The following is a 12086-nucleotide window of genomic DNA, read 5'->3' as shown; positions in this document are numbered from 1 at the left end:
AAAGCAAACATCTTTTTCATGAAATCGATATTTACATAAATAATATGAAAGGTCTCAAAATTTTGTGATAGTGCAGTATAATCAAAGCACTTAAAGATAAACACACACACACACACACACACACACATATGAGGGGAATGGGGGAAGAGAGAGAAAGAGTCAAGCTGATAAACTTTCTGCAGTTTTTAGAATACATGAGTTTGGTTCTGCAACCTCTACTCAATTCACCCAATCAGTCATTTAGGATTTAAGGTATTTCTGTATTAATTAGCCAAACTTAACCAACAGATTGTTTTTGGCTTTGTTTATCAAATTTATAGATTTAGCAATGAATTCAACATCTGTGTCAAGATTGTGAATGTAATCGTCATATATATTTAGAGAACAGCCAATTAAATTTGACATTCTGGTATTAAGTATGATAGAATTCGTCAGCACAACTTGGCAAGGATGCATCTATGCTTTCTTCGTAAACTCAAGGTGATCATGTATACATCGTGCATGCAATAATGGAGGGACTATGGGGTTATCAGAAATTGCTAATTAATATTTAACAACAAAAGTGCAGTAAATGTATAAATACTCTAAAACTGTATGTAGATCTTTGATTCATCTTTTATTTTTAATTTATTTTTTTACCCAATCAAATGGATACCAGAAATTGGTTTTGCAAGAATGCTGAGAATAAGAGAAAAAGTTATTTGGAAGTCAAAGTTACATCGTGGGATCGAATTTTACTAAAATACTTCACGTTTAAAACTCTTCATCTTACATAGTATAACAGAATTTCCACTGAGATATGTTTCTCTTTTATAATTGCTTTCCTTTTCCTCCCTTTGCTTTGATTGACTACTTACAAGCCTCACATGGACTCTTACATGAAAAAAAATGGATGACAATTATGGGAAATTCCCAAATGGAAAGACATCTTCAAGAGGATACAATGCTTCCCACGAAGGAAAAGAATCGATAGTATCAAACCAGCATAGACTGGAACCCGCATGACCAGTGTCATCTACGGAGAATGAAGTGCTGAAGCTGCTTGAAGGGTTGGTCTGAGGTTTCATCTCTTCAACATCCAAGCTTTCCCATGACATCCCATTCCCATGCAAAACAATGGTGTTATTGGAGCCAAATTGGACCTCCTTTTGTTTCTCATCATTCATCAAATGTTCTTCTTGGCCTTTTTGTTTCTCATCATCCATCAAATGTTCTTCTTGGCTGCTTGAAACTATGTCCATAATCTCCATGCTCTTTTCTTGGACTTCCGAGGGATTAGATTCTGAAACACAGTCACTCCTTGAGCTGTCATATTTTGCAGGCTGTTCTATGGGCTTGTGGGTCACAGGGTCCAAACCAAGGAGCTTCAATCTTTTCTTGATTCGAGTATTCCAATGGTTCTTGATTTCATTATCGGTGCGGCCTGGGAAATATGAAGCTATCTTGGACCACCTGCCATGCATAAGATATCCTTAAGTCATGTAAGGAAGATTGGTGACCGACATGCTTCGTTCCTCGCTGCTATGTTTACATAAAATGATTTGTGCCTCAAGAAGATAACATGATAATTGAGATGAAGACTCAGAGAAGAATCTTGAATGAGGAGACCTGTTACCAAGGCAAGAATGGAGTTGAATGATTTGGTTCTCTTCATCCTCAGAGAATGCTCCTCTTTTAAGATCGGGCCGAAGGTAATTAGTCCATCTTAGCCTGCAGCTCTTTCCACATCGCATCAAACCTGCACGAAAAGGCAACAACACAAGCATATCCACATCATCTTTTTAGCTAATTGCACTGAACTAATTTCAACTCAAAATTATGTGCAAGTAACCAGAGGTGTACACACAAATGCAGGCATGCATCATGTTTTTTTTTTTTTCGTTTGTAATAAGTTTCATGAAAACTAGTGATTCTAAATCCTCATTCATGCCAAAAAGATCTTCCCAAAAGGGAAAGCTAATTTTTTGAATGGAAAGCCTCATTAATCTTCCAGGTTCTAAAATCTATCAACCTCGATATGGAATTTACAAAAAGCAACCAACCAACTAGCATGCTCATAAATCTCCCTCGTTTTGCTCTCATGTAGACTGGTTTCAATAAAACTTATTGCTAACCAAAGAAATCAACAGAGATACCAGCAAGCTTTGGAACAAGACGCCAACAATGTATCCCATTATTCATGATGAAGTTGATGAGCTTCTGATCTTCCTCCACTGTCCATGGACCTCTCTTCAATCCAATCTTATCGCAGCACGGCTGTCTCCCCATGGCCAGAGAGCTAGAGAGAGAGAGAGAGAGAGAGAGAGAGAGGACCAAGTAGAACAAGCACACAAGCTTTGGGTGGACAGCTAGTGCATGAGAAGCACCCTTTAGAAGGTGTATTATGACCCAAGTACCGAAGATTCTTGCCAGTTCATGCCCAGCTTAAAGAAATGGTTAAAACCAAATGGAGTCAGTCCACAAACCCGCAGAGCTCGCCGGACATATAGAATAGAGGACTGTCCAAACCAAAAGTGGCTCGAAACAAATCACCTTCGAAAGTCTCGTTGAAAGATTCTTTGGATGGGCATAAAAAAGGAGAGGTGGTTGCCGAGCACGCATGCATGCAGCCAGGTCCATTTAGTCCCATACCTTTTCTTTACAGAAACTTTGGAAAAGTGGTCTCCAAGTTGTGTCACAGTGGCGGGGAAGGGGGGAGGGTTTAGGGAGGCTGTGTCCTAAAAGGCATCTTTAAAGATGCTGCTCTTTAGATACTGCTACCCATTTTAAGATTCCACTTCATATTTTTCTTTCCTGATCATATCCGATGGGATGGAAAGGGGAGAGAACCTAATATTTGATTGGGGGCGAGCCAATTGGACAAATGTTATAGGCTATTATTATTTGAATTAGGTTGTATTGTACATAAGGTCTTATTCAAAAAAATTAGTTGAAAATATCATTTAAATTTTTTAATTCTGAATAAATATTCAAATTCTATCTAGTGTATTATTGATGTAAGACTAAATATATATCCGAATGGATTCTCACGTACTCTCATCATTTAAATTTTGACGTTCTCATCAGGTAGGATCTAAATCCATTCAAATTTAATCATAAGCATTATGATTGATCTATAGTCAGTACCGATTGGTTCGTGTTGCAATATCTTTTAGTCTATATAGTCATGGGTTTGATGTATTCAAATATTATTTGTCACAACTAAAGAATTCATTCAGAAAAATTAGTTGGAAGATATTATTTAGATTCTCTAATCCTATATAAGATTCCTTCGATGTATAGTCGAGTGGGACTAAATAAATACTGTAGTATGCTCCTCATATGTTGGTTGGTTCTTGAGTTAGAAGAGTTTGTTTTCTTTCTTTGATTTTTGAGTAAGAAGGCATTTGCTTGAATAGGGTCAGGTTAATCATTTTTGTATAACCTAACAACGTAGTATGGACCGACATACACAAGTTTATGTTATTCAAGTACATGTACATTTTTGGTTGGCTGGTCCAACCATATGACACCTCGTTTCATGATGACATTGAGTAGCAGCACTTATGCAGCAGCTTGAGCTTGGCCATTCCTTAATCCCCTTCATGTATGTCTAACTATTATCCATCCTTGAATCCCAGCTCGATATCTCCCAAAAATTATGGGGAGGTCGGTCCTTTCCTTTCAGATTGATGTGTTTGATGCATGGAGATATAGACATAGAAATCTGGTCATATTATGAAGGTTGTCTGTGGTTGGAGAACAAATATACCTTGTTAGCTGGATCAGACACCAAATTGGATGCTAAAGAAATAGAGGTTTAAATTTAAGTGGAGCAATGAATTGGAGCTTATACAAGTTTCATTCAGAAAGGGAAAGAATGTTGGCTCAAATCTTTTACTCTTGGAAATTTACAGCTACATTATGAAAGCAAGAGGCTAAGGAAATGAGTGAGTCATCCTTGAAGCTCAAACTTGGCACGATATATGGCTCAATAAGGGCTCACATGGCAAACAAACTAAACAAGAGCATAAACTCACAAAGCATTAGAGTTAACTTTCTGCCTCAAAAAGGAAAAAGATGGAAAAAGATAGGAAAAGCATTGAATTTAAAGTTGTTTCCAACCAAGTTTGAGAAATGCATGCTAGCTCACTTTTTAGTGCAAAATATAAGCATGTAAAAATAACTATAAATAACTTAGTTACTATTTACAATTCTAATTTGTTTATTTTCAATATCAATATCAATATTCATGAACAAAGTTATTAATTAGTAAACATTTTAGCTAGTTGAATACTAACATTGATATCCTTGGGATGGCAACAGATCGGTACGGATTAGATCGGCCAATATCCATATTTGCTTGATAATTAAAAATCTTATTACCCATACCTGCATTGAATCTGATCAAATAGAGGTGCAGGTCGGGTCGGATCACGTAGATAAGAGTGATTGGGTTGGATAAGGAACTTATCATATAAATATCATAAAATATTTGTAAATTTGAAATAGGATTTACATTGAGGTTGCATTTGGAGGCCGGCAATCTATCCAGATTGCTGGTAATTTAAAGTGGCCAATTGGATTGTTGTATTTACTATACTTTTTGGATGGTAATGTAGATTACTTGATAATTCAGATTGTTCTCATGAGACAATCTAGATTACCTTGGGGAGGGTTGATATTCAGATTACCACTTTTTTAACAATATTGCAATAAAAATTTTGGATAAAATTATCTCTAAAAAAAATCAATAAAACCCATCACCCAATCCTCCCTTCTCCTCCCCCCACCCCCTCTGCTGCGTGCTTCGCCCACAGCTCCTTCATTTCTCTCTGTCTGTCTGTGGCTCCTCCGTTTTCATCCCCCTACCATCCCCTCGTGGCTCCTCCATGCTCGTCCCCATCACTCCGATGGCTCCCATGCGTCCGCCCCCTCCAACCCCTAGTGCTCGTGGTTTCTCATACCCTCAGTCTGCCACTTCTCCGTGTCACTATTACACCACACCACTTCCACCACTTTTATCAAGGAAAAAGAAGAATACAGGAAAAATTACTAGAGATATTTTGAGAATTTGATTTCACATTATCGATAATCTAATTGTCATATCAAGTATGTCAATCAAGATTTTCAATAATTTTACTGCAACATTACCTGCTAGACCAAATACAGTAATTAACCTTACTGACAATTTAATGATGATAATCTATATTGAAGACAATCTACATTATCTTCCAAGATGGCCTAGTGATGCACCAAATGAGTCTAAGTTATATCTATTGAATTCGGAGTGGACGTATCATTACCCATATCCAACTTGAACCCATTTTGAATATTCTTTTGAGAAACAGGAAACTACATTTTTTTTTTTTTTTTGTATAGAACCTACAAATCATTTAATACCATCTTCCAAACCATTTAGTGTCATTTTAACTTTGAAGGCAGCCCAAAGCGAAGGAAATCTAATCTATCACCTAAAGGACGAAAAGTGTGCGTTTCCAGTGGTTCAGGGGGGAAGGTATTATTGGAGAATGTTCTGCCATATTGCTTTAGGGATTATATGTTCCATGAACACACCGCCACACACACAAAAAAAGGGTCTCTGCCATATTTCTTTTATGAGCCCATAAGAAAACAACCTTAACCATACTGATCATGTTGTTTCCAACTTGAGTCCTCAAGTGGGGTCTATTGCTATTTTGCTTAGGTTTTTCACTCTTTTATTTTGTACAAATACAAATACAACCTTAACCATGCTGGCTTCCACGCCCCGCCGGAGTCGAGGTAAGAACTCGATCTCCTCGCTTATCCTTCTCCTCATCTCCCCTTACGTTGGAGCTCACCGCTGGTTGAGAAATCCGCCGGAATCAATGGCCGAAAACCCTCTGTTTGCGTCCCCTGTTTTGGCAAATTTTCCTTTCTTTACCCGGCCGTTTCCACCACCAGCGGTCGTCGCCGAGGGCCTCAGCCTCTCCCATGCACCGGCCTCTGGCTGGAAGCGGAGCCCCAGCCGCCGGAGAGCGGGCTGGGACCCGAGAACGGTCAAGCAAAGGGCCCCGTTCGCCCCGGTTTTTGGCTGATTTCTGCGACTCTCGCCGGTCGGTCGCCGTCGCCGGCTGCCAGCCTGCCGGACCACAGCCGCAGTCCACCCCCTTCTTCCCCTGTCTTGCTGGAGAAGAAAACAAAAAGCCTCTTGTTTTTTCTCTCTCCACTCTCTTTCTCTCTTTATCTGATCTAACCCTTGGAAAAGGGTAGCTGCCATGGACCCATTACCCTGATCCGATCCTTGCGGATACCTTTGTAATCCGGTCATCATCATGTGTTATCTAAACCATAATTGGTCTTGATTAAGTTGAGTTCATTCTATTCAAATCGGCTCGGGAAGTCGGACGTTGCTGCCCGGCCAGCCTTGTCCTTCGTTCGTCCTAATTGGGGTGGAACCCACACACCCTCCGATACCCAAATTGGATCATTTGGCAATTTTAACTTATTTTGGGTTTTGAAGTTGTTGGTTATGGATTTTAATAGTTTTGAATAATTTCAAGGATTCCATAGTTGAATTTGAAGATAAATATAATATAGATTTTTATTAATTTTTAAATTATTAATTATTTTTAATTTTAAAATTTTATAAAATATAAAAAATATATTAAATATTGATGATTTTATATTTTTTAAATTAAAAATTAAGCATACGATGTCTTGCAAAATATATATTGTTATGAAAAATATAATTTTATAAATATTAATATTATGATCTTTACGAACTATGAACTTCATATTTGTGAAGCCTGCATGTTTGTTATGAAAAGAATGATTATATGATTGTTTCACTATTAATAATTTATTTATTGGCTATGACTCTTTAAATCTATTTAATATCTTTCAATTTTTATTTATTTGCATATATTTTAAAAATTATAATTTAAAAAAAATAATTTAAGAATATGATTATGAATTCTCAAATAGTTATGTACTGTCCTATCAGTGGGTTATCGTTATTGGTGTACAGTCATTTCTAGCGGGGGTTATAGAATAATGCTTGATCTTTCCCCACATAAGCATGCTAATGTTTATGATCAAATCAATCTGGAGCAAAATTGATCACTTGAAACAACATCAATCCTTTCAAATTTTATAGATGAAAGCTCGACACATGCATATTCCAAGCAAAGATTTTTCTCTGTGTTTAGAGCATTCTAACTCTAGCCATGATATTTACAAATCACAAAATCTCGTGCACATAATCTTCCCTTGGTTCTGCAAACTCTTCTTTTACCAAATTTTACAGGAGCAGATGACAGGCACTATAACTTACATGATTTATGGCTATTTCATGATGTGGTTTATGGCTACAAGGTGAAGAGAACTCTTATGTCCACAAGTCCTGGCGCTTCATTCATGTCAACGTCTTCTGTGCTCATCCCAACAGGCACTTCCCAGTCGAAATGGTATAACATACTCGCAAGTGCTAGCTCCACTGTCAAAGTCCCCAAATTCAGTGCAGGGCAGATTCTTCGACCAGAACCGAATGGTATCAGCTCGAAGTTATGGCCTTTGTAGTCGATAGAACTATCCATGAATCTCTCAGGAATGAACTCTTCAGGGTCATCCCATGATTTAGGATCTTTTCCTATCCCCCAAGCATTGACAAACACTCTTGTGTTCGGCGGGATATCATATCCATGAATCCTAGAGTGTCTTATGGACTCACGAGGAAGCAGTAATGGGACAGGAGAGTGCAGCCTCAGTGTTTCTTTGACCACAGACTTGAGGTACCGAAGCTGGTGAAGATCTCCTTCTTCCACCTTTCCTTTAGTTCCTAAAGAGGCTCTTATTTCTTCTTGTGCTTTCTTCATCAGTCTCGGGTGTCTTGCGAGCTCTGCCATAGCCCATACTAAGGTCGCCGAAGCTGTTTCTGTTCCAGCCATGAAGATATCCTATGCATAAGAGAAGAACAAAGTTCGCTTTAAAATACAGTTCAATAAACTCCACAAGAATCTTCAAAAAGGACATGACTAGTTAAGCCTTGTACAGTTCAAAAATTAAGTAGAAGTAGTGGATTTAGTGGAACTTTTTGCAACAAAGAAGCGAAAGCAAATTAACTATTCAAATTTTGATGAAGAATATGAAGGTGTGAGAAAGATGCCATTAGCACTGCTTTTATGTGGTCTTTCGTTAGATGGCTTCCATCCTTTTGTAACCGAAGCAATACATCAACTATGTCTTCATGTTCGGGTCTCATCCTCTTGGGGTCAAGGTGCTCCCTGATGACCTGCTCATAGAACACATCAAGCATAGCACAGTTCTTCTCGAGCCTACCTGCAAGTCCTGTCAGCTTGTCCATCCAGCCTATTGATGGGAAGAAGTCTGCAATATAAAAACTGCTGAATAATGCCTGTGCTTCGAGGAGAAGCTTGTGAAATATACCCTTCTCATGATCACCTTCTTGATACTTCTTACCCATCGCAACTCTGCAAATTATATTATTTGCCAGTGTCATCGTCAGCTTACTGAGATTTATAGGAGTTGCTGAAGAGTGGGAGATGCTATTGATCATTAGTGAAATCTCTTCTTCCCTTATAAATTGAAATGATTGCACCCTCTTGGCACTGAAAAGTTCGATGATGCATATCTTTCTCATCTCTCTCCAATATTCACCATAGGGTGAGAAGCTGATATCCAAGCAATTGTAAGAAACTTTACTGGTAGCAACAAGACGGGGCCTCGAGCAGAAGTCGAGATCATGAGTTTTCATTACTTCTCTGGCCATCTCAGCAGATGAGACTACGACTGTTGGCACGCTCCCTAGTTCTAAATACATGAGAGGGCCATATTTTTGAGAGAGTTGCCATAAAGAGTGATGAGGCAGCCTGCCAAGTTGGTGCAAGTTCCCAATTAAGGGAAGCTTCTTTGGGCCAGGAGGGAGTCTGTACACCGCCTTTCGTTGTTCCATTCTTTTGTATCTGAAAGAAAGAAGAAGGAAGGCAAGCGTGACAAAAAGAAGCCATGAGGATATGATGCAGATATCCATTATTACTAGGAGGCAGAGCAAGGCAAAGAGTTGGAGGTTGATCTTATTTGCAGCAGCCCTGGTCCCAGAGAGGACAATCTATTATGGATTCTTAGTATTTCAGGAGTTATTAAATATGTGCCACAGACTTCTTTTCTGGTGGTGATCAGAAAATTCCAAGCTATCTTCAAAACATGATGTGGACATAACCAGAATCATTATTAAATGGATGCATGATTTGTGCCCTATAGCCTTGTTATCTGATGGTGATCAGAAAATTCCAAGCTAGTCTTCAAAACATGATGCATGAATTTGGACACAACCAGAATCAGATAAAAGAATTTTCACACTATGGCCCGACCAGCTGATGAGGGTAGTGAAATGCTACTACAACTTTTCCTGATTTCTTCTCTGAGGAGGAGAAGATAAAAAATTGATTTTACGTCATTATCAAAGTACACATCTTTCAATTGTAGTGGCATTTTACTCTGAAAGGGAAGCTATAACCAACTTACAATTGTAAATTGGTATAGAGATTAGAGGAACAATGTCCAATTGTAAATTGGTATAGAAATTTAATTATTTTTTTAATATTTTTTAATTTTTTTATGATATTTAAAAAAAAGTTAATTTCAAAAGAGATTGTAATTTGAAATGATAATTTTTATTTGAATTAAAATTAAAATTTTTATTTTCTTAACATTTTGAATTATAATTTCTATTTTTTTCAATACTTTTTTATGATATTTTTAATTTTTTTATAATTATTTTTTATAATTTTTTTTAAAAAGATAATTTGAAATGAAGATACTAATTTGAAATGATAATTTTTTATTTTTATCAAAATTATAATTTTTATTTTTTTATAAATTTAAAATTATAATTATAATTTTTTTTTTGAAAAATAATTAAAAGCGTCAAATGATATGACGTTTTTAAAAATACCGTTTGAAATGGCGTTTTTAAAAACACCGTACCAAATGATTTTTTTTTTTTTTTTCCTCGCCTCGCCAACGTGGAAAATGAGGGGAAAATGAAGAGGTGACGTGGTATGATAAAATATTATTTTTTTATTATTTTTATATCAAATCGATCAATAAATATAAATTTAAATTATTTTGATAATTAAATTTTTTTTTTTATATTACTCAGAAAAAGACTCGACGTATTACTCTAACTTTTAATTGCTTGTAACTTCCAAAGAATCTTCAGCCAACAAGATCGAAATGATTAGATTATGTACGAGAAGACAGGATGACACTGACTTTCATGACAAATGCCTTGGTGGATGTCAACATTTCAGCTCACGTGGCAACGATGGAGGAGATACGGAAGCTTGACAAGGATATGTTACTATTACTAAATGAGCCATGGGAACAATAAATTTGAGATTCCAAGGAAGAGATTATTCATTAATCTTAATATTTTCTGAAATTTTTAATAGATTTTCACCATTCTTTTGCCCGAAATCATCCATAAGGGGACCTTGAGACTTAGGTGTCGATGAAGAATCAACCACGTTATCATACAAAAACCTGAAACCTGAAACAAATGCAGTAGAAAATTGACAAGAAGGTGATATGATACACCTTGGGGAGGGCGTATCATCCAAGTATATCAATGCCCGCTGGACATGGTTGAATGAAGTTTTCGACCTTGCCTAAAGCTCTACAGTTTGATGTCTCGTGTGCAGTGCATGACACAAGAATAGGATTCACCATGAGGAAGAGGAGGCTGGTCCTATTTGGAAAACAAGCACTGGATGAATTATCTAAGTGAAACCAGCTAACTTACTACAGCTTATGTTTGAGTATAGCATGACGTATCGCGAAAGATTTTTTATGTATTAATTTCGAAGTGTCCTTTCAAGAAAACTAAGAGCTTAAATGTTTGAAAGCACAGCGGGCATCCGTTATTTGTGGTGTATATAAAACTAGAAATCATGCTTTTAGTTATTTAACAATAGCATCATCAAAAAGAAATTCATCTAATCTATTACATCCCGAACCCAATACTCAGGTTGGCAGCGGCACACTACCTATGGTAAGATCCTAAAGGATATGCAAAAGGTTAATATTGGCTACATTCTCAAAATACCAAGAATACTATTGATATTGATTCATAACAAATATTTCAAATTAATAAATATTGAATCTTATATAATTTATAAATTTGATTATCCAATTGATATTGATGATGCTCTATCTAATCAATTTTTTCAAATCATGATCCTAATCTTAGCCAAGTACAAGCATACTATAATTCTGAAAAAAAAGAGAGGAAGGATTGTGAGCTTTATAGTCTAGTAAGAATCTTCGCACATCCACACCAATATAATAGTATAATTTAAAAATAATAATAAGCAACAAAATATGAAATCTTATATTAAATATTCAGAACAGCTCAAATATTCATATAAATATGTATATTAAATATCTATCTTGTCAAAAGAGGTGCGTCACTATATGTCAACCAGTAAAATCTTTTATTTAGCATTAGTTTTATATCTTATCATTTGTTTCTCTTATCACAATTTTAAATTTCTTAATTTTTTTTTTTGTATTTTGGACTAACAAAAATTATGCTCCAGTCCATTACTGATCAAATTTTCATGTATAAGTTCGTAGAGGCTATCCCAGATATAAGCTCTTAGAGGCAATTTCATGTGTAAGCTTGTAGAGGTTGTCTCAGGCATAAGCTTTATACATAAGTTTGTAGAAGCTATTCTAAGTATAAACTCCTGGCTGGCTATCCCATACATTAGCTCATAGAAGCTATTTCAGGTATAAACTCTTTACCAGCTATCCGACTATCCACATGATGAGGTTACTCCAAACCATATCTTTTCTATCCAATTATTACATGTTAATTTTAGTACATCAATTACAGTTCATAGTATAATCAAGATAAGCATATCATAAGCATATAATCATATCATTAATCACTGGTATATATATATAGTTAACATATAATATATTTGTACTAAAAAATCATATAGGAACAATAGTATTTCAAATAAGATAAATCTATTAATGTGATTCCAACAATGTAAATAGTACATATAATGATGATCATGTATAGAGATTTTTATCTT

At 36.1% G+C, this 12086-nt stretch overlaps 2 protein-coding genes across 2 annotated transcripts; both read right to left on the bottom strand.

Moving 5' to 3' along the window:
* Nucleotides 1–741: 741 nt before the first annotated feature.
* On the bottom strand, nucleotides 742–2268 carry LOC105038821 (myb-related protein 315-like). Its single transcript, XM_010914727.2, has 3 exons — nucleotides 2136–2268; nucleotides 1609–1738; nucleotides 742–1452 (listed from the first exon to the last, which is right to left on the bottom strand). The coding sequence occupies exons 1-3, from the start codon at nucleotides 2266–2268 to the stop codon at nucleotides 900–902; spliced, it is 816 nt and encodes a 271-aa protein (XP_010913029.1). The 3' UTR covers nucleotides 742–899.
* Nucleotides 2269–7079: 4811 nt separating this feature from the next.
* Nucleotides 7080–9078, bottom strand: LOC105037438 (cytochrome P450 71A1). Its single transcript, XM_010913102.2, has 2 exons — nucleotides 8129–9078; nucleotides 7080–7919 (listed from the first exon to the last, which is right to left on the bottom strand). Exons 1-2 carry the CDS (start codon nucleotides 9011–9013, stop codon nucleotides 7332–7334), a joined length of 1473 nt encoding a protein of 490 aa, XP_010911404.2. The 5' UTR covers nucleotides 9014–9078; the 3' UTR covers nucleotides 7080–7331.
* Between the last annotated feature and the right edge of the window lie 3008 nt (nucleotides 9079–12086).

The sequence above is a fragment of the Elaeis guineensis genome, chromosome 1, assembly GCF_000442705.2.
Source record: "Elaeis guineensis isolate ETL-2024a chromosome 1, EG11, whole genome shotgun sequence".
NCBI lineage: Eukaryota > Viridiplantae > Streptophyta > Magnoliopsida > Arecales > Arecaceae > Elaeis > Elaeis guineensis.
Note: the sequence above shows the minus strand (reverse complement) of the source record. Positions and strands in the feature narration are given on the sequence as shown.